This window comes from Vombatus ursinus, unplaced genomic scaffold (genome assembly GCF_900497805.2).
Source record: "Vombatus ursinus unplaced genomic scaffold, bare-nosed wombat genome assembly UNPS02014791.1, whole genome shotgun sequence".
Classification (NCBI taxonomy): Eukaryota; Metazoa; Chordata; class Mammalia; order Diprotodontia; family Vombatidae; genus Vombatus; species Vombatus ursinus.
Genome location: NW_020954569.1, coordinates 24,526,950 through 24,549,016, shown reverse-complemented (window position 1 = coordinate 24,549,016; position 22,067 = coordinate 24,526,950). Strand labels below are relative to the sequence as shown.

The 22,067-nt window shown below is 38.5% G+C and overlaps 1 protein-coding gene across 1 annotated transcript in view; it reads right to left on the bottom strand.

The window, feature by feature from the left end:
- The window catches only part of RETREG1 (reticulophagy regulator 1), a 171,545-nt gene that overhangs the window by 124,156 nt on the left and 25,322 nt on the right, over positions 1–22,067 (bottom strand). The window contains exon 2 of the mRNA XM_027868895.1: positions 3,094–3,200. Within this exon, the coding sequence (XP_027724696.1) occupies positions 3,094–3,200 (107 nt within the window). The remainder of the gene's footprint in view (positions 1–3,093; positions 3,201–22,067) is intronic.

Sequence of the window (22,067 nt, the reverse complement as noted above, 5' to 3'; positions counted from 1 at the left end):
GCAAAGGAGTACTAATTATTGCATTTTAATCTGACTTAAGTGTCTCATTTTGCTCCTACTCAAAACCAATTCATTATAGCAGGTCAGACTCCAAGGCCAAATTGGCTGTGTAGACAAGACAGTCTCTGTCAGATATTTAGACAGCTAGGATACTTTCTAAGCAAAAGTCTTTCTTCAACAAGAGGAGGAAATTGGGAAAAAACCACCATTACAAGAATTAATAAGGTTTCTTTACCTCTTCTCAAGAAGCATAAATATCATTTTTTGATCTGTGCAGTGCTAGTTCCTGGTAACATAGAAGACCCTTTAATTTGCACCTACCTAATAAAATAGATTCTAGGTTTATTTATTTTTGCTTCAGAATTTAAGAGATCTGCACTATTAGGCCTAAAGGAAAGGGCTCTTGGCAGATTATTTTGCTGAAGCCTTCAAGTCCGCCTATGCTATGAAAATCTCTGCGTACACAGAAAAGTTAGTAAATTGATCAACTAAAGTGAAATTGGTTATAAGGAAGGCAATTTGGGAGTGGTTAGTAGACTGTTTCTTAAAGACATCAAACCCAAAAGGCCAACAAAATATTGTGTATTTGTGAGACAACAGCGATTAAGAAAGATACCAAAAGCAAAAAGAAAACATTATTCTACCACTGTGTAAAACGACTGTGCAAAACCACTGTGCACATGCATTTGGAACACCATGTGCAGTTAGGATCCTTGCATAGCAAGACAGATATAACTGAGCTGAACATCAGCTAACAGAGTCAAAGGGATATAAGGGTTACATATCAGGGAAGATTTTAAAAATCAGGACATAAGTCTTGAAATAGAAACAGAAAAGGAATTATGGATGAAATATATCATATCACAAAGATATGACTAAAAATTTATAGGTATTTATCAAATCCAAGAATGCCAACTCTTAAAGGTGGCCTCTGAAGCTTGAAAGCAACAGAGTATAAATGAAAAGAAGGCCTACTTCATACAACAGATGGTAAAATAATGGAATTCACTAACATATGTTGGCCCACAATCATAAATCAGAAGATTGAACTTTCAAAGCATAAAGAGTACATAACTTTATTCCTCTTTGGTCCCTCCTCTACCACAATTTGGAACTATTCATGTTACTTTCACATTTGAAAATTTTATTGTAAGGACATAAAAAATTTGCTTAATTTAAAAAACAAATCACATCAGCTCTCAGCAGATAATCTGGAATTATAGCCATATGTGCAAAATATATGTACACATATATAACGGAAGATAAAGTTTAGAAATGAGATTTTTTTTTAGAAAATTAAAACATTAACTCAATCTGTGAACTTCCTTAATGCTAATTCATGACCCCAAGGGCTTGGAGAGTAGAAACTGAAAATATAGATCCAAAGGAGATTTAGATAAATTAGTGGGCGACAGATACCTATCTGTGAAGCTGACATCAGCTACAGCAGCATTATAAATGCAAATATTTATATAGTACTTTTTGGTTACAAAGTGATTTACAGTCAGAGGTATTGTTGGAGCCAGGTAAGAAAGGCTCTTCAGAGTTGATCGTTAAATTTTCAGAGTAAGTATTTACATCTCAGAAATTGACATGTGCTGCAATTTAGGACCTGATTTATTGTTTTACTGATTTTGAGGCTTAAGAAAATGATGAATAAAATGTTACTAATATAGATTAAACTTAATATGAAGAACCTTTTCAGAGAGTTGTTTATAAACACATTCCTATTTATGATAGTGTATTATACCCATTTTACAGATGAGGAAAGGTGCTTAGAGGGATCAAGTGACTCAAGATCATGAGATTTAAAGATGGAAGGGATCTCAAAGATCATTTGTTCTAAACTCTTTAACCATATAGATTAAGGAAACTAGGTCCAAAAAGGTTAAGTCATTTGCCCAAAGGCACATATCTAGGAAATGAGGAGAACTCAGATTTAAAGCCCGATTCAAAGACAATGCCTTTCTTAGTGTACCATGTTGCCGCTATGCCATCAGGTACAACAGCAATGCACTTCCACAAAACATCCCTTGGTTCCATGTTGGAGATGGAGGCTGGATGGACCATGCACTATAGGACCAAAGGATTGATAGATGAAAAGGACTGTCCAATCACCTCACTTTAGAGGTGGGAGAAATGATGCTCAGAAAAATTAAAACCCTTGGTCCAAGGTCAAGCAGGTAACAAAATGGTAGGGATGAAAATCTAGGGCCTCTGACTCCAAACACAGTGATCTTTCAACCATACCAGAGACCTGTCTAAATCAATTTTAATTTTTAAGTTGGAGACCTTACCCCAAAAATTTTTCCAATTTTACTACAATGAAGTAAAATTTCCCAAGCCAAATTATTTCCTAATTATTAACCAAAGATATTTAAATAAGCAACAAAGTGAACACATAGCTCTTCCTAGGATAACCCTGTATCCATATATCAAAGCTGGCTGGATCATTTACAAATTGGCAAGTAGAATTCCCCTGAGTACAGAGAAAGTTTGAATCAAGATTTTAAAATATTAACTTAAAAAATACATTTTAAAAATTAGCTAAGCAGTATATGTTTCACTTTATTAAAGCAATTTTCGATAATTTCACTTTTTCTAACTTACTTAAAATGCACTTTCACTAACTAGATTGTTCTTTTACTCATTCTTTTAAAACTCAATAAATGATCATGTCTTCCATTAAATGCTTAACTGTTTTGAAAATGTGATTCAAATGTTCCTACACTTTTGGGCAGAACTTGCTGGCTCATTAGCACAGAGAGTGATGCATTAGTAAATGGGTTAGTTTCTTCATATGGGTAAAACATATATTTTAATTGTTTTACTCATTAGGAGTTCACTTAGGAGAGGAAAAAGGTATTAAAAAACAAGTGACCTCCTGAACTACAAAAGTAGTAAAAACTAAGCACAGTTAACCTCTTTGCCAGGATCAACAATGTCTAATGGAGCTATGAGCCATCAGTGAAATCACAACGGGATGGATAATAGGTATATTCTTCTAATTCTAAGACAGAGACACAGGAAGGTAGGTCCTGGAGAAAGTTTCTCGAGAATTAAGACAATAACTAAATTGGCGAGCTTCCTTACCTTTCATTCTAGATAATACCATTTCTTTTATTATCTGCAAAATTACACGCCCAAGTATCATGACTGAAATCAGGTGATATACTCTCCAGGGTGTCAGTGCAAGAAACCTAGAATATTAAAAAATCAATGATCATTATTGCAATTTCAACTTTGAGCCTTAAAGTTTTTCTTTCAGTATCATTCCAAAATTACACATTACTACTGTGACCAATATTATATACAATATGCCAAGGAAAACCCTGTATGGCCCAAAAATACAAAACTACCCCAAATTTTGTGCTAGATTTTCTACTGTAAAACCCTAATTTGGGTGGAAAGTTTATCTTAAGTGTACTCCAAATTATAAGCACAATACTAATCACAATAATAAGCTCCCAATAAATATTCAATGAGTTAGACATGCCAAATTCAGATAGGGTTAGAGAAAGAGTCCTTAAAACCTTTGTAGGGGCATGGACCCTTTTGACAATCTAATGGGGCCTACAGATTCCCATTCTCAGAATAATGTTTTTAAACGTATAAAGTAAAATGCTAAGGATTATATGGCAAGAGTTATCAAAATATTTTTTAAAATGAGTTCATGGACCCTATGTTAAGAATCTTTGGGTTAGAAACACAGGGCTACAGGGTTCATAATAGTTGCTAGATATTACTTGTTAACACAACCTCCCTCCTGTTTTATCTTTTCCTAGACACATCAATCTCCAGCTCTCCCTGTTTCTTATCAACTATGAGGACACATTTAGTGTAGGATTTAGAATTGGTAGAAGCTTCAGAAATCACCTACAGAACAAACTCCTCATTTTACAGCGAAGGAACTTGAGGCTCTGAAAACTAAATCATTTGTGCAACATCACATAGGGAGAAGAGCAGAGCTGTAATTTAAACCCAAGTCTTCTGACTACAAATTAATTAGATTTTCATTTAGCCTATCACTTCCCTCTTCACTAATCTGACAAATGTTTATGAACTTAATTGCCAAATATGATGTCCTTTTCTCAATCCCTGTCCTTCTTGACCTCTGAGTGTTTGAGACAGCTAACCATCCTTCTGCCTCCTGACTGCTTTCTGGGATTTTGTGACACTGCTCTCCTTCTACCTTACCTGATCACTCCTCATTTTCCTTTGCTGGTTCATCATCCATATCATGCCCACTAACTGTTACCCACCTCCACCAGCTCTATCCTGGGTCCTCTTCTCTGTCTACAGTCCCTTACCTGTTGACCTCCTCGTTTCCATGACTTTACTTATTTCTACAACCATGCAGCCACCACCCGAGTTCAGGGCCTAATCACCTCTCACTGGGGCTATCATGATAGCCTTCTAACTGGCCTGTGACACCCAACTCCAATCCTTCCTCCACAGCATAGATCTGACCACGTCACTTACTTCCCTCCTCAATAAAGTCCCGTGGCTCTGTTATTTCTAAGATCAAAGGGAAACTCCTTCGTTCAGCCTTTAAAACCCTATACTACCTGGCCTTAATTTACCTTTCCACTGTCCACTCCCTAGCCTAACCCTGTTACTGTTTCTCATACAAGGACCTCCATTACCCATCTCCAGGAAGCTGTACTAGATATCCCCCATGCCTGGAATGCACTCCCTCCTCACGCTACCTCTTAGAAGTCCAAGTCACCTTCAAGATTCAGCTTAACCACCACCATTAGCTGTTAACGCTCAAATTCTAGTGCCCACTTTCCCCTCACCTTGTATTTATTTTGTATATGTCTATATAGGTATATGTTGCTTACTCCAATAGAATGTAAACTCTTGGAAAGCAGAGATTGTTTCACTTCTGTTTTCGTCCTGTCACCTCCAGGCACTGATTTCATATGCTTGGAACTATGTATAAGAAAGGTAGCATGGAAGAGTGAAGAGAAAGCAGTCCTTAGACTCAAGAAGGTCTGGGATCAAGTCCTGACTCTGACACATAAGAGCTGTGTGACCTTGGCAACTCCCTAAAATTAAAAATTAGAAATGAATTGGTAATCTACATTGGTAGAAGAAGTTTCATACCCTACAGACACTATAGGCATCTCAAACCCAACATGTCCAAAACAGAACTCATCTTTTCCCCAAAGCTCACCCATCTTCCACAAGTCTCATTACTGGCAAGGCCACCAACATCCTTCTAGTCACCCAAGTTCACAACATCAGGATCATGGTCCACTTATTACTGTAGGTTTAGGATCAGAAGAAATCTTAGAGATCAAGGCCAACGCCCTGATTTTACAGATGAAGAAATAGGTTCAGAGAGCCCCAGGTCCAAACAAGATAGAGTACTACATGTTTTGGGGGATAAATATATGAATAAGATAAATTTCCTGATCTTAAGAAGCTTACAAGTAACAATGTGGCACGACAATAAGAGATATACATGTTACTGTAGTAATTCAAAGTGAAAGATAACACTGTGGGGAGGGGAAAAGCAGCATGGAGGAAATATTTAATGGGGATCTGGCACATAAGAGAGCCCCACTTGGTTTGCTCAGTTGATGCAACTCCCAATATGGAGAAGTGGGAAGTGGAAATCCCTTGGAAAGACTGTGAAGCACATGTACATTTTGTAAATGGTTTCAGACAACTAAACACGTGATCAGGCGTTTCTGTTTTTAAATTGACTGTATGGCCAGAACTGTAAGCGCCACCAAAAATGCTTGAGTCAGCTTTAGCTATCTGTTTCACTCATTCCTAGGGGAACTCAATGACTCTCTCAAGACACCTAACAAGAAACCATATGAGTCTCTCTGGGCCTTCATCCTCTCTGAAGCAATGGCCCCCAAGAAATGGGCTTTGGTTCTTGGCCTCCATGTTTGTTTTCCATTCTTGGTGAACTGAACGCAGCCTCCTCAATTTTGTGAGTTCAAGGGACATATAGGGTATCCTGGGGTTCCAGAATTCCAAGACAGGATTTCTAGTCAGCATAGCATCAATGCCCTCAGGATCAAGAAGTAATCTTCAGAAGTGACCTTCAGGATCCCAGCCCAGAAGAAAGACTCATTTGGCAGTGATACCACCTTCAGACAAGAACCTGGTAAGACTGATGTCATGTAGAACTGTGCTAAATTTTAAGACTATCCACCAGACCAAAGCTGTATAGGGGAGAATATGCCCCTAGAGATATAAGGGAAAATATCTGTACACATTTATAATTACTATATCTTTGAAGTAAATATTGCTTTATAAAATTTACCTAATGTTAAGCAGTTAAATGAAATTGCAATGCTACCAGACCCCCTTAAAAATAAGGGAAATACAGCCAATAGTACTCAAACTTGTGAATTGGATAAAAGACCTCTAATCTCTCAGACCTCTAATCCCTCTGAAATCCTGAGAGATGATGCAGTCTGCCCCGTTCTGGGAAAGGGTCCAGGGCATACATGTCACAAAATGGTAGGATCACAGATTTCAAACAGGAAGGGAGGAAAGAAGGAGGGGGCACAGCCAAGATGGCGGAGGGAAGGCAGTGACTTGCTTAAGCTCTCCCCCAAACCCCTCCAAATACCTATAAAAAATGACTCTATAGAAATTCTAAAGCAGCAGAACCCACAAAAAGACAGAGTAAAACAAATTTACAACCAAGACAACCTGGATGGTTGATTGGAAAGGTATATTGCGCCGGGAAAGAAGAGGAGCACAGTGTGGCGTGGGCGCACAGGCAGCAGCAAACGTGGAACAGGCCTCAGAGGACTGAATCGTGGGGAGCTGTGGCGGTTTCGAGACCTCTCAACCCATGAATGCCAAAGAAAACTTAGAAGGTCAGTGGGAAAAGTCTGTGACTGCAGTGAGAGAAGGAGCTGGGTTTCAGCCACAAGTCCTGAGCGCAGGCTGTGGCTGCCTCCCAAGCTTCCGGCTCACAGACTGAGGGGGAATCGAGTGGCTGATCAGAGGGGGATTGCAGGGATCTCTTTGCCAGTGCTGAGGCAGGAATCTCTTGCTGGGCCTGTGCTTGGATCTGGGTGACAGTTCTGAGGGGTGATCCTGGGGCGAGGAGGAGTGCTGGCGTGGTGCAGCTTGTTGTGGCAGTGCAGAGAAAACACCTTGCCCCTTATCATACCACCTTGAAAGAACTGAAAATTTACAGGTCCCTAGAAGTAGCTCTGAAAACAGCTGTATAAACCCCCAAAGTTTGGGACAGTACATTCTCTACATTGGCAGCAGACTCTTACCTTAACAAAGAGTTTAAAACTCAAGTAATTGGCCGGGATCATGAGTAAGCAGCACAAAAAGAGTCAGACTATATTATCTTACTTTGGTGACAAAGAAGATCAAATCATACAACCAGAAGAAGAAAACAAAGTCAAAGCTCCTACATCCAAAGCCTCCAAGAAAAATATGAATCAGTCCCAGGCCTTGGAAAAGCTCAAAAGGGATTTGGAGATGCAAGTAAGAGAAGTAGAGGAAAAACTGGGAAGAGAAATGAGAATGAAATGCAAGAAAATCATGAAAAACAAGTCAACAGCTTGCTAAAGGAGACCCAAAAAAATACTGAAGAAAATAACACCTTAAAAAATAGCCTAACCCAAATGGCAAAAGAGATCCAAAAAGCCAATGAGGACAAGAATGCCCTAAAAAGCAAAACTGACCAAATGGAAAAGGAAGTCCAAAAGCTTACTGAAGAAAATACTTCCTTAAAAATTAGAATAGAGCAACTGGAAGCTAGTGACTTTGTGAGAAATCAAGACACTGTAAAATAAATCCAAAAGAATGAAAAATTAGAAAACAATGTGAATATCTCATTGGATAAACAACTGACCTGGAAAATAGATCCAGGAGAGAGAATTTAAAAATTATTGAACTATCTGAAAGCCATGATCAAAAAAAAAGAGCCTAGACATCATCTTTCAAGAAATTATCAAGGAAAACTGCCCTGATATTTTAGAACCAGAGGGCAAAATAGAGATTGAAAGAATCCACCGATCTCCTCCTGAAAGAGATCCCCAAAGGAAAACTCCTAGGAATATTGTAGCCAAATTCCATAGTTCCCAGGTCAAGGAGAAAATATTACAAGCAGCCAGAAAGAAACAATTCAAATATTGTGGAAACACAATCAGAATAACACAAGATTTGGCAGCTTCTACATCAAGGGACTGCAGGGCATGCAATATAATATTCCAGAGGGCAAAGGAGATAGGATTACAACCAAGAATCACCTACCCAGCAAAACTGAGTATAATCCTTCAGGGGAAAAAATGGTCATTCAGTGAAATAGAGGACTTTCAAGCATTCTTGATGAAAAGACCAGAGCTGAATAGAAAATTTGACTTTGAAATACAAGACTCAAGTGGAACATGAAGAGGGAAATCCCTCATCAACCAGCCCCCTAAGCAGGAAAACATACAAGAGAAGAGGAAAAAACAATGAATGCTTACTTGTTTGTGGCAGCAGCAACACAAAGTCCTCCGATCTTCATATGTATGTGAATGCGTGTGTGTTTTCTCCCTCCCACTTCTCCACGAACTTCCCATCAAGAGCTGTGTCCCCAGCCCCCAGATCTGTGACCTGCCCCCAGACATGCATCTCTCCCAGGGCTGTGGTCTTCTGTCTGTCACATGTCCCCCAGTTCTGTCATGATAGGCGTCAGGAGCAGTTCTATGCCAGGGCCAGGGTAGAAAGGTCCTTTGTGAAATCTCCCAGAAGCAAGTTTACACTGACTCAGGGAAGGCTGTTCTCTAGAAGAACCCAGTAGAATTCAGAGGTATCAGGGTTGGGCAGGGTGGGCTCTTTTGTCCCTACCCACCACCACCATCAACAACAACAACAACGAAAAAAAATCACTTTGGTTCCATTACATCATAACAAAGTTGGAACCAGTAATGGAGCTCTTGTGTTGAATTAGTGTTCTTCCACAAGTCTGACCCTGGTGTTTTGAGAAGATGTGGCCATTAATTAAGATGGATACCTTTGCAATGGAAGGAAAGAAATAGCCATGTGAGACTGAAAGATACCCAGGTATTTTTTCAATGATGGGGTTGCCCAGCACTTCAGTTTCTTAATTCAGTGCTGAGAGATTAACCCTTGACTTTGGTGAAAGTCTGCTTCAGTTAAATGGCACACTAATTGCCCGAGTCTTCAAGGTCACCTCTCAAAGGTTCCTAGAACCATGTTGTCAGAGCCTAGTTTCTCTTTGGGAATTTTGTAGCTTCCCGTGTTACTCACAACACATTAAAAGGCCAGGATAGTCATGAGAAAAAAAAAAACAGGAAAGGACCTCAGAGATTACCTGGTCCAACCTCTTCATTTTCAGATGAGAAAACTTGAGTCCCAGAGAATTTAAGTGCTCTGCCTAAGGTAACATAGCTAGAATGAAATGGCACTGAGGCTAGATCTTGAAAAGCAATATGAAATAAAAGAGGCAGAGCTGGGGAGGTTAGAAATGCCAGAAGAAATGGAGTACAGTACCAAAGCATGAAAAGAACGAGACATACTTAAGAAATAGTGATTCATCCAATTGGCCTGGAACATATGGTACATGAAGGAAAATAGCAGGAAATAAATCTAGAAAGGTAAGTACAGACCAAGTGGGCACTTTAACCCAATACAACAAATATTTGTGGTCTTTCGGCTTATACCATTTAACTTAGTTTAAGGGCCCTTTAAATCCCAGTTGCAGCAAGTCAACAAACTCCTACTGCTTCTTTAGATCTTATTAGAACAATTTTTCTTGATTACATTGCCCTAACTCCATCAGCTGAACATGCCAATCATGCTGACCTCCGATCTGGACACTGGCCCTAGGTCTGGATGTTTTCAAGCTCTCTAGTAATGCCTCTGTTCCTGATTCTGGTTCTAGACTTCCTTAACCTGTGACTCCTGAGTGTATCCTGGTTCTGCCCCATCAGTGTTTTCAAAAAGCCTTGACTTGGCTTCCTCTTTCTGGATTATATCCCGGTACTGTCCTTTGGCTTCTAAGAACCAGATCTGAACCTGGATTCCTTCCTCATCTGGGGGAGCTATTATAGGAGTGCACAACACCTGTCCCTGGCTATTAGATGCCCTCCAGTGGCCTATCTGAAACACTATCTTCTCTTGTACCACACAAGAACCCCTTGAATGCTAAAATCAAGGGGCACCTGACTTCATTTCCCTGACTTTTCCTAATGACACTTTTTTCCTTGATCTAAAAAAAGAAGGAAAAATTACTCTCACTCTTCACAATAAACAGCTCCACTATAATTAGTTTTAAATAGGCCAAATGATGTTACAGAATCACTGACTCCTCAGAGACATTTCCTTACTGTTTTTTATTTTTGGATCATTTCTCCTATCCTGTTTGAAAATGCTTATCACCACAACTATTCATACTTAAGAGGATAGCACTTTGGAAGTTTACAAAGCATTTTCTCTTCATCTTTTCTAAGCAGTAGGACAAAAAAAAAACTATCATTAACTATATACAATAGGAACTAATTCTTCTCCTGGATACTAATCTCTACTTTGGAAAGGAAGTAAAATTTCAAAAAGACACATTTAATTTAAACATGCTGTGGGTCAGACAACATCAAAGCCTAATTCCTGTTCTGATCAGCTTAGGATACATCACCAATTCACCTCTTAGTACCTACTTGCAAAAAGCAATGGAGTCTTTCTCCAGAGGCCTCCATTCCCCAAACCCACACAGACAGGGATGTAAAGCCCAGGATTATACACTCACTTGTCTAAGAGGAAATATAAGAACAGAAATCATCTCAAAGACACAGCAAAAGCTCTGGCTCACCAGTAAAACACGCCACTGATAATGCCTTTTATATCTTTTAGCCACCATCCCAAAGATGACGGGGAAAAACTGCCCCACCCTACTTCTGTCTTTATCCCTTCACATTCCTGGGTACCCACTTTCTGCCTTGACAATTCCTTACTCTGTTGTCTTATTAGGGAGAAGTAAATAGTGGAGTAAGGCTACCTCTATTTTCTATTGTCCAACATGTTCTGTTTACATCCTACTTTTCTTTTGGGGGGGGGGGCCCACACATGGCTATCCCTATTTCCTATGACTTGTTAACATCACATGGGTATTTACTGCTCATGGAAGAAACATGCTATAATCATACCAAGAAACTCCCTCATGGTGATAAAGTAACTCTGAACTCTGGAAAGTGTCAACAAAAACTCTTATCTGGTTCTCCACCACATGAAAAAGTTCCAAGTCTGAAAATGGGTTATTAGGTCTCTCATCTGAAGACCAATCAAATTAAATTTTAAAAGTCTCATTAACAAAAAGTTAGCCACCATTTGAATTGCTTTAGCCACAGCATTTCACAAACAATATCTACTAAGGTATTGTTGCTGTTTAGTCTTTCAGTCGTGTCCAACTCTTCATGCCTCCATGTGGGATTTTCTTGGCAAAGATACTAGAGGGGTTTGCCATTTTTCTCCTCCAGCTCATTTTATAGATGAGTTAAGTGATTTGTCCAGGGTCACACAGTTAGTATCTAAGGCCACATATGAACTCAGGTCTTCCTGACTCCAGGCCCAGCGCTCTATCTAATGAACATATAGCTGTCTCCTACTAAGATTAGCGGGGTTCTAATTTCTATCAATGGAGGCCGTATCCATAATTCTTAAATCATAGATTCTTGTCATATAACATACTATGCTAGGCAATAGAGATATAAAGATGTATAACAACATAATCCCTGCCCTCAATGAGTTTTCAATCAAGGAATTATACACATAGAAAAACAACCATATTCTTTTTTAAAATATCTTTTATTTTCCCCCCAATTACATGTTAAAAACAACTTTTAACATTTTTTAAGGTTTTGAGCTCCAAATTTTATCCCTCTCTCCCTTCCTCCTCGAGATGATAAGCAATCAGATATAAGTTATAAATGTGCAATCATGTAAAACATTTCCATATTAGTCATTTTGTACAAAAAGACTTGAATAAAAGAAAAAGAATGAAAGAAAGAAAATGAAAAATAGTATACCCTTTGATCCAGCAATACCACTGCTAGGTCTAAATTCCAAAGATATCAAAAAGCAGGGGGAGGACCTATTTGAATAGAAATATTTATAGCATCTCTTTCTGTGGTGGCTAAGAATTGGAAATCAAAAGGATGCCCATCAATTGAAGAATGTCTAAACAAGCTATGGTATATGATTGTAATGGAATATTATTGTGCTGTAAGAAATGACAAGCAGGATGATTACAGAAAAACCTGGAAAAAACTTACATGAACTGACACAAAGTGAACAGAACCAAGAGAACGTTGTACACAGTAACAGCAATACTATACAATGAAGAACTATGAAATGACTTAACTATTCTCAGCAACACAATCATCCAAGACAATCCCAAAAGACTAATGATGAAGCATGCTATCCACCTCCAGAGAAAGAACTCATACTGTTTAAATAACCATATTCTAACACACATTACCATTAAGTACGTAAGAGAAGTCAAATGGAGAGACTATGAAATTCATGGAGTGAGAGATAGATAAAAAGACTTAATGGAAAAGGTAGTACCTAGGCTAAGCCTTGAAAGAAAAGAGAGATTTCATCGGGGAGCAAAGCAGAAGTCCATTTTGGCTAGCGATGATAGTGTGGGCAAATTAAGAGTCAGAGAAAGGCAGTAAAAGAGTGGGGAGGTAGTCTAACCTAGAGAGTAAATAAAAAACAGTTAAATAAGGCCTAAAAGGCAGGCTGGTGCTAGATTATTGAGAGCTGTAAATATAAAAGGATCCGTATTCTATTTGGCAGACAATGGTGACCACTTGAGTTTTTTGAATGGGGAAGTCACATGGTCATATTGTGCCTTAGGATGGTAATTCTAGTAACATGTAAAGATCATACTGGAAGAGGAGAATGGAGATAGGGAGATCAATTAAGAGGCTATTATAGGGCATCAAGTTTTGGAAGAAGTAGAGAGTAGCTTTCCCCCACCAAACCTCTTCAAAGACTTAGAGAATGCATCAGACTAAATTCTGATGTGGTATCCAAGAAAAAGTCAGGGAGTCTTTTTCCCAGCCCAGGTCTGATTAGGGAGACAAAAAGAGAAGTCTTCAGATACTTGTGACAAGGCTGGAGCATTCCAGCACTGAGGGACTACAAGAGAGCTGAGACTGGACGCCAGGGCAAGAATCACTGGGGCAGGAACATATCCCAGGGGATCCCAGAATTAGATCAGAGTGCCAACTGCTGCCATCTTGCAGGACTGTTACCCTCTACCCAGTTACTAGTTATAGATCCAGGGCAGGCTGAGGAGAGGTCTTGCACCTATGGGTGCCCCAGAGGAGTGATCTCACAGGAGAGTAGTAGTGGATAAAAATGGGCAAAGAAATGAGAGCTACTGAAGGAAGAAAAGGTACAAAACCTTCCCAAGAAAATAACTCCTTGAAAATTATAATTGACCAAAAAGAAACTAATGATTCCATGAGACATTAAGAAATATCAAGACAAACAAAAAACTAAATGAATAGAAAATGTGAGTTATCTCACATTTTCAGCAAAAACAACTGATCAGGAAAACAAATCAAGAAGAGAGAATTTAAGATTCAATAGAATATCTGAAAGCCATGACCAAAAAAAGAACCTAGACATATATTTCAAGAAATCTTAAAAGAAAACTGCCCAGATCCAAAGAGATCATTAAAAAGGGAAAAGGATCCATATGCACAAAAATATTTATAGCAGCTCTTTTTGTGGTGGCAAAGAATTGGAAATTGAGGGGATGCCCATCAATTAGGGAATGGCTAAACAAGTTGTGGCATATGGATGTAATGGAATATTATTGTGCTATAAGAAATTATGAGCAGGAGGATTTCAGAAAAACTTGGAAAGACTTAGATGAACTGATGTTGAGTGAAGTGAGCAGAATATTGTACACAGTAACAGCAACATTGTGCGATGACCAACTTTGACAGAAATTGCTCTTTTCAGCAATACAATGAACTAAGACAATTCCAAAAGACGCATTATGGAAAATGCTATCTACATCCAGAGAAAGAACTATGGAATTTGAATGCAGATCAAAGCATACTATTTTCTCTTTTTTTGTTGTTTTTTTTCTTCCTCATGGTTTTTCCCTTTTGTTCTGATTCTTCTTTCACAACATGCCTAATGTGGAAATACGTTTAATATGATTGCACATGTATAGCCTCTATAAGACTACTTGCTGTCTTGGGGAGAGGGAAGAAGAGAGAGAGAGAAAAAAAAATGGGAACTCAAAATCTTATAAAAGTGATAAAAGTTGTAAAATAAAAATACTTTTTAAAAAAGAAGAAATAAAAAAGAAATTGCCCAGATCACTTAGAACAGGAGGGCAAATAGAAGTTGAAAGAATCCAGTGATCACCTCCTAAAAGAAACCTTAAAATGAAAACTCTCAGGAACCCAGAGCTTCCAGGTCAAAGAAAAAATACTACAAGACAGAAAAAAGGAATTTAAGTACTGAGGAAGCAATCAGGATCACACAAGATTTAGCAGCTGCCACAATAAAGATGTGGAGGGCCAGAGAGCTGAAGTCATTTGCCTAAATTCATGGTTAATAAAAAGAAAATATAGTATAAAAGTTGAGGATACATAAGAGGGAACTGCTAACTATAAGGCAGGGAAAGTACTGACTTGGGAGGGCTAAGGGATTAGTCAGGTCAAGGGTTGTAATGAATTTTAGCATATCTGAGTCTTCTATGCTTCCCCTAGGGATGGCTTCCAGAGCTTGACTATACTGAGCAGGGCTGCCGTTGGTTCTAAGGGATGCTTCAGGAATAGTATACCCTGGATAGTATACTACTGACCTACTATATACCCAGCAATGGAGATAGAGGTGGCAGAAAAGGACTGATACTGTTAATTTGTACTAACTGAATTACAAATATTTCAAAATAGATAATAAAAAATATAATTCCAATTTCAGCTTGTTCAGAGATAATGTCATCTGAGTTTCTCATGAAAATATGTCTAATCTGCTTTTTTTTCTTTCTCTGGAATTTATACAACTCACAGAATTAACTTAAATAGAACCCTTAATTTCAGGACTTTTGTATAACAAATGTTTTCTCTAACCATAGTAGAAAGTACAGCTTCATAAAGCGTAAGGATTTATCAGCTCTGTTATTTGTATAACAGAACCTTGAATTTTACTGACAATTGATTCTATTTTCTTATCAACTCTTGGGAACACTGGCAGTCCCTCATCCAATTTAATACAAGCAAGCCTGACTCAAACAATGAAGTCTTTAGTCTTTGTCAATCAACCATTTATAAAGAACTCTGCAAAACATCTGAAAAAGGATGCTGGGAGGGATTCAGTGTTAAACAGAGCTTCTCTGGGATTTGGACTATTTTGTACTGCTCTTGCAGTTTTTATACTTTTATGTAAGTTCTGAATAATTCATATAAAGGGAAGGAAATGACAAAACTGAGGGGAGAAAAAATCACAAAAATAAGGAGTCTGTATTCTGCACATGAACCTAAAGACTTTGCTTAAAAATAAAGTGGAAGATCTTATGTCATGGACTACAAGGGGGGAAAAGGTATCAAAATAATCCCAGACTTTGATTGAAATTAGAAAATTACCTCAGGTTTGCAGAGAACTATTTTTGGAAATGATACACCTGTCAGATAGACCACACACCCTCTCCAATGTCAACCCCTCATTACTTCCCTCCTTCCCTCCCTAGGGCCTTGCCTGCTCACCCTCTCAATTACTCCCCTCATCAGTTGGCTTCAGAGGGAAGTCAAGCATTGTCTACTGTCAAAGATAGTCAGGCTGCCAAAAAATAGCAATATCCATGAAAATCTAATGAGGTACTATTCGAAACTGGAAAGGAAGTAGTGGATCAGATAATTACAAAGTATGCTTCAAAGTCACACATGTTAAAATAAATGGAAAGGAAAGACGGGAAAAGGAAAGAGAAGACAAGAGCAGGGAGACAAAAAGAAAGTGAAACCTAGGGAAACAAAAAAAGACAAAGAATGACTACAAGGAATCGAGGAAGTCAAACTTGGGATAGAAGAAAAAACAGTTGATTAAAATCCTTACTGATCTACCAACTTATTTAATTTTATTTTAGTTCTCAGGAAATGAAATATAAGATCTTTTTTCAGACTATGTGCTAAATAGCATAAATTTAAATTACTGTCCCCAACCCCCACCCCCACATCCCCCCCAAAGCAAAACTTCACAAATGCCCAACCCCTTACGTCCTGCCTACTATCCCATGAGTTTATAAACCTTAAGGATCCCTCTCCTATACCCCCAAGAATGCTGCAAAAGTGGTGATTTCCATGAACAAATTTCTTCCCTCATTCACAAAACTTTGCTGTCTGTTAGGTGCACAGCACAACATTCATTTCTAAGAATATGAAGGAAAATTTTGATACCTAAGATCCTGCCCTCCAAGAGTTTACAATCTTGTTGGGAAAACGAAACCCTTACAAATGTGAATTTCCTTACTTTACAAAGCAGGCAAAATTGCAGATAGAGCTGAAAGGTATTTGTTGTTCAGTCATTTCATATCCAACTCCTCATGACCCCATTTGGGGTTTTCTTGGCCAAGGTACTAAGAATAGTTTGCGATTTCCTTCCCAGCTCATTTTACAAATAAGAAAACTGAGGCAAACAGGGTTAAGTGACTTCCCCAGGGTCACACAGCTAATACGTATCTGAGGTCACATTTGAACTCAGGTCTTCCTGCCTTCAGGCCTGGCACTCTATCCACTGAGTCACCTATAGAGATCTTTTATCCCAATATCTCACTTTACTCATGAAGAAAATATGTACCCATACCCAAAGATATACAGAGACGAGCAGCTAGGTGGTGTGGTAGATAGAGTGCTAATCCATCCAAATTTTCTTATCCTATCTCCCATGTGACCAGCAGCATTACAGGCATAACTGTGCCAGGCTTGAGAGTTCAGTCATTAACTACAAAATACAAGGAAACTTGGTGACAAATATTAAACAGGACCTCAGCCTTCTTTATCTAAACTGGTAAAACTATCCACAAGGGTATGTTAGTAAGAAAACAGAGCTTAAGTAGAAGAGGACAACACTGGAAATGGAAAAGTCTTTTCACCTAGGAAAAGGAAAGACCGTCAATTTAATAATACTAACAACAAAAGAAGCTTAACAGACTAAAATCTTGCATCTACTCAAACCTGCTTATTCTCAAAGTCATTTTTTCTCCTGCTCTGATAATATAAAATATCGACACAGGAAATATCAAAGATATGATTTACAGAAGTCATGCTGAAATGTTTCACTTAATAAACTGAACTAATAAAAAAATATAAAAGCTGCAGTGTCTGTGAAAGTTACATAAGAGCCTGACTTGATTCAAACAAGAAGGATTTTGTGATGTCTTATTCTAAATTAAAATTATGCTCTAATGACCCCCATTTATAGGACATCTATAATTCTTCCATTAGTGCCTTATCCCGGCTGGGATGGCTATTTACGTAATAACTAAAACTAAATGTCAAAGGAGTCCATCTTTTTATCAATACAATGAGGTACAAGGACCTATGTTGTTGTTCAGTCATTTTCAGTTGTGTCCAACTCTGCTGACCCCATTTGGGGTTCTCTTGGCAAAGATACTGGAATGGTTTGCCATTTCCTTCTCCAGCTCATTTTACAGATGAGGAGACTGAGGCAAAAAGGGTTAAGTGACTTGCCCAGGGTTACAAAGCCAGTGTCTGAGGCCAGGTCTGAACTCAGGCCCAGCATTCTATCCACTAAGGCACCTAGCTGCCCACAAGGACCTGTGCACCTTGTTTATAAATATTAAGATCTGCCTATGAGTGTGTATTAATGATAAGTATATATATATATATATATGAATATACACACATATACATATATACATTAAAAGATGGTATGGGGGCAGCTAGGTGGCACAGTAGATAGAGTACTGGCCCTTGAGTCAGGAAGACCCGAATTCAAATCCAGCTTCAGACACTTAGTTGTGTGACCTTGGGCACGTCACTTAACCCCTAATGCCTCCAAAAAAAAGAGAGAGATGGATGGTAAATATATGTAATTTAATTCAGTCCAATCCAACAAGCATATATGTGCTTGTAGTATATATTGCCTATGAAGTATTCTATTATGTGCTAGGCAGTTAGAATACAAAAAATCAATGTCTCTGCTCTCAAGGAGTTTATGTTCCATGGAGGCACACAACATGTAAACAGGTAAAGGCATACATGATAATTTGAGCAGGGAGAAAGCACTAAACATTTGGGAGTTTAGTAAAGCCTGGGAAGTAGCACGTAGGATGAGCCCTGAAGCAAACTAGGAAGTCTACAAGTCAGAGATGAGGAGGGAATGAATTGCAGACACAGAAGATGGGCTGACCACTCAAAGGGAGGGAGCTAGTCGATGAGATGGCAAAGAACAGTTAAGCAGGTCAGTTTTGCTGGAACATAGAACAAATCAGTAATTTTTTTTAAAAGCCATTTCTAAAGTACATACTATGTGCCAAGCATTTTGCTAATAAAGGAGACTAATGTGTAATAAAGCTGGAGATGTAGGCCTCACCCTGACTGTGAAGACAGCAAAATGCCAAAATGAGCAGTATGTCTATCTTGGAGACAGTAAGAAGGCACTAAAGGTCCCTGAGCATAAACAGGAGGGACAAGGTCAAGCTTGAGCTTGAGATCATTCTGACAATCACAGAGCAGAGGTGTTGAGTTCACAGCCTCCCGGTGCAACCTAAACCAGATTAAATGCAATTGGGAAATACTGAACAAAATACAATATAATAAAACACAGATCATTTTTGAAACTAAGTCAATTGGTGGCCCACAGGAATCCTTACCTACTAATCCATACAGTCACTATTTCTATTTGAGTTCGACACTGCTGATGTGCATGGAAAGTCAAGAGTTGGGAAACTGAGTAAAATTAGGAGGCTGTGGCAGTTCAAGTGAGATGTGATGAGGGCCTGAATGAAAGAGAAGAGGAGACAGGTGCAAGATATGTGATGAAAGGAAAATCAAGAAGAATCGGCAACTGGTTAGATATGGGGGCTGGGCGAGAATGAAGAAGTAAGAGTGACTCTGAGGTTGCAAATCTGAGTGACTAGAAAGTTGGCATCCTCAATGGCATTTTAGCAGCCAAATGCAGCTACTATCAATATTTATTATTTGCAGATGTCTAACATTCAAGGTACCATATGAAACACAAAGCTAGGTATGTTTGTTTTTTGGTTTTTTTACCAAAACAAGGTGCAATGAAAATGGATGGGCCAATAATAGGCAAGGGGAAGTACAGAAATTTAGTCAATTCTTATTTACCTATGCCAATGAAAAGAATCATTGGAATGAATAATTCAGAGATGTGAACAGTCCTCCCAGTGAAATTGCTACCACAGATGGGGCCACAGTTTTGACTTAGACAATAGAAAATAGCTTTCAAGACTTGTCCAAAATCAAAACTTCACTGTAAATAGAATTGCTTTTGTAATAATGTAAACCATCTGTTTATTTCCTGACAAGGAAAGAATAAGTGATACCTCCAACATGATGTATACATGAGAAATTATTACCTGCTGAATCTCTGATATTTGATACTTCTAGCTTACGCCCAAATGATAAAGAGGAAGCATGAGAGAGTAGAAAGGATGAATTTTAAGTCAAGTTATCTGAGTTGAAGTCTTGACAATTATTAGTTGTGTTACTATAAACAAGTTATTTAACCTCTGAGACCTCATTTATTAATCTCCAAAATCAAAGTATTAATACGTGGGCTAGCTATACTACAGGATTGCAGTAAGAAAAATACTTTGTAATACAATATGTAAACTAAATTATGATTATGATGAAAAAGAATTTCATAAAATCATACAATCTCAAGAGTTAGAAGGATCATCAAAAGTTATCCATTCAAGTCAACAAGAATTAATTGAGTGCCTATCCACTGTCCTTTTGCAGTGCCTGCCCAAAATATATATGCTGCAGAATGAGCTCTCCACACTGTTCAAGCAATAGTCGACCAGAATCTAGTTAACAGGCATTCTTCATCTACTTGTTTATCACGGCAGCTGTACAGGTACACTCCATCTTCTAATTCCAGGCATTTTCTCCAGCTGTCTTTCATGCCTGGAATGCTCTCCTCCTCATCTCCACCTCCTGGCTTCCTTCAAATCCCAGTTAAAATCTCACTTTCTACAGGAAGCCTTTCCTAATCCCTCTTAATCCTAGCATTTAATCTTCTGTTGATTCTATCCAATCTATAATGCATAGAGCAGTTCCATCTGTATGCAGCTGTCTGCATGTTGTCTCCCCCATTAAACTGTGAGCTCCCTGAGAGCACAGACTTTTAACTTTCTTTGTATCCCCAGTGTGTTAGAACAGTGCCCCACACACAGCAGGTGCTTAATAAATGTCTAATAACTGTCAATAAAGAGAGCACAGGCTGTGGAGTTAGAGGACTACAAATTACATCTCTGACATTTACTTATATGGCCTTGGGCAAATCAATTAACTTCCCTGGGACTCAGTTTCCTCATCTACAAAATGAGGCAATTAGATTGAGACGGACTCTGAAGTCCTCCAGCTTCAAATCTGTGATCCCTATGACGTTAAACGATTTGCTCAAATTCAGGTCTATTATCTTCTGTGGGGTTCCGCTCATCTACCAATCTAACAAATTGGTCAAAAGATAAATGATGTTAGTCTGGCATGAATTGTTCCTGATGAACACATACTGGCTGGTAGTAATCAATGTTCCCTGTTTCTAAAGCTTAAAATCTATCCATTTAAGATAAATTATAGAATTTTGCCAAGAATTGAAATTAAGGTTCTTCCCCTTTTTCGAAACAACGTTTTATCTATCTTCATTTTTGCAGCACCTTTCCCACATACTCCACGGCGTCTCAAAAATGTCTACTATTTAGACTACAAGTTCTTTTAGTATACTCGCACATGGTTTATTAAGTGACTTAAATTCATCAAATGCAGCTAGTTGCTCCCTTATCTCCTCACTTATCACCATTTTCTGTCCACATTTCTTTGAATCACAACCCATACCTGACCAAAAGTCCCCTCTCCAACATTCCCAACAGGTGGCCATCCAGTCTTCACTTAAACACCTCTAGTGAAGGGAACCTACTACCTCTCTAGGCAGTCCATTCAAACTACAGAAAACCCTAACCCTAATTTTTAGGAAAGGCAGCTAGGTGGCACAGTGGATATAGCACTGGGCTTGGAATCAGGAATACTCATCCTTACAAGTTCAAATCTGGCCTTAGAACAGACTTTGATCCTAGGCAAGTCACTTAACCCTGTTTACTTCAGTTTCCTCATCTGTAAAGTGAGCTGGGAAAGAAAATAGCAAACCATTCCAGTATTTTTGCCAAGAAAACCCCAAATGGAGTAATGAAGGGCTGGACGTGACAAAATAACAATTATTGGGAAGTTTTTCTTTACATGGAGCCTAAATTTGCTTCTCTGCATTTCTGCCTACTAGGGATAAAACAAAATATATCTGCTTCTCCATGTCAAAGTAAAAAGATAAACAACATGATTTTTCATAGTTGTCTTATTTCTGCTATCTGGTGTTATTCCATTTGTTCCACATAGAAATCCTATCTATTGCTGGATCTTGCTTTTGCCTTCAACCTACCTTTTTTTTTTTTAAAGTCTTATTTCTTTTGTATTTAGCATGCATCAGATTCTGTTCATTTTCTGCTTCAGCATTCTTAATATTCTTAGAGGACTATGTCATTCCTTTTGCATTCACCCTCAGAAATCTACCTTGGCTTGCAAATCCTGCATATCTTATAAAAACTGAATTAGTTGATGAGTTTCCAATACAAGTCCCTTTTTCCTTTCTTCACTATTTTTTTGGGGGGTTAGGCAATAGGTATAAGTGACTTGCCCAGGATTATGGTAAGTGTTATGTGTCTGAGACTGGATGTGAACTCAGGTCCTCCTGAATCTAGGGCCAGTGCTCTATCCACTGCGCCACCTAGCTGCCCCACCCTTTTTCCTTTCTAGAATAATTTGTGCTTTTGTTCTTAGAAT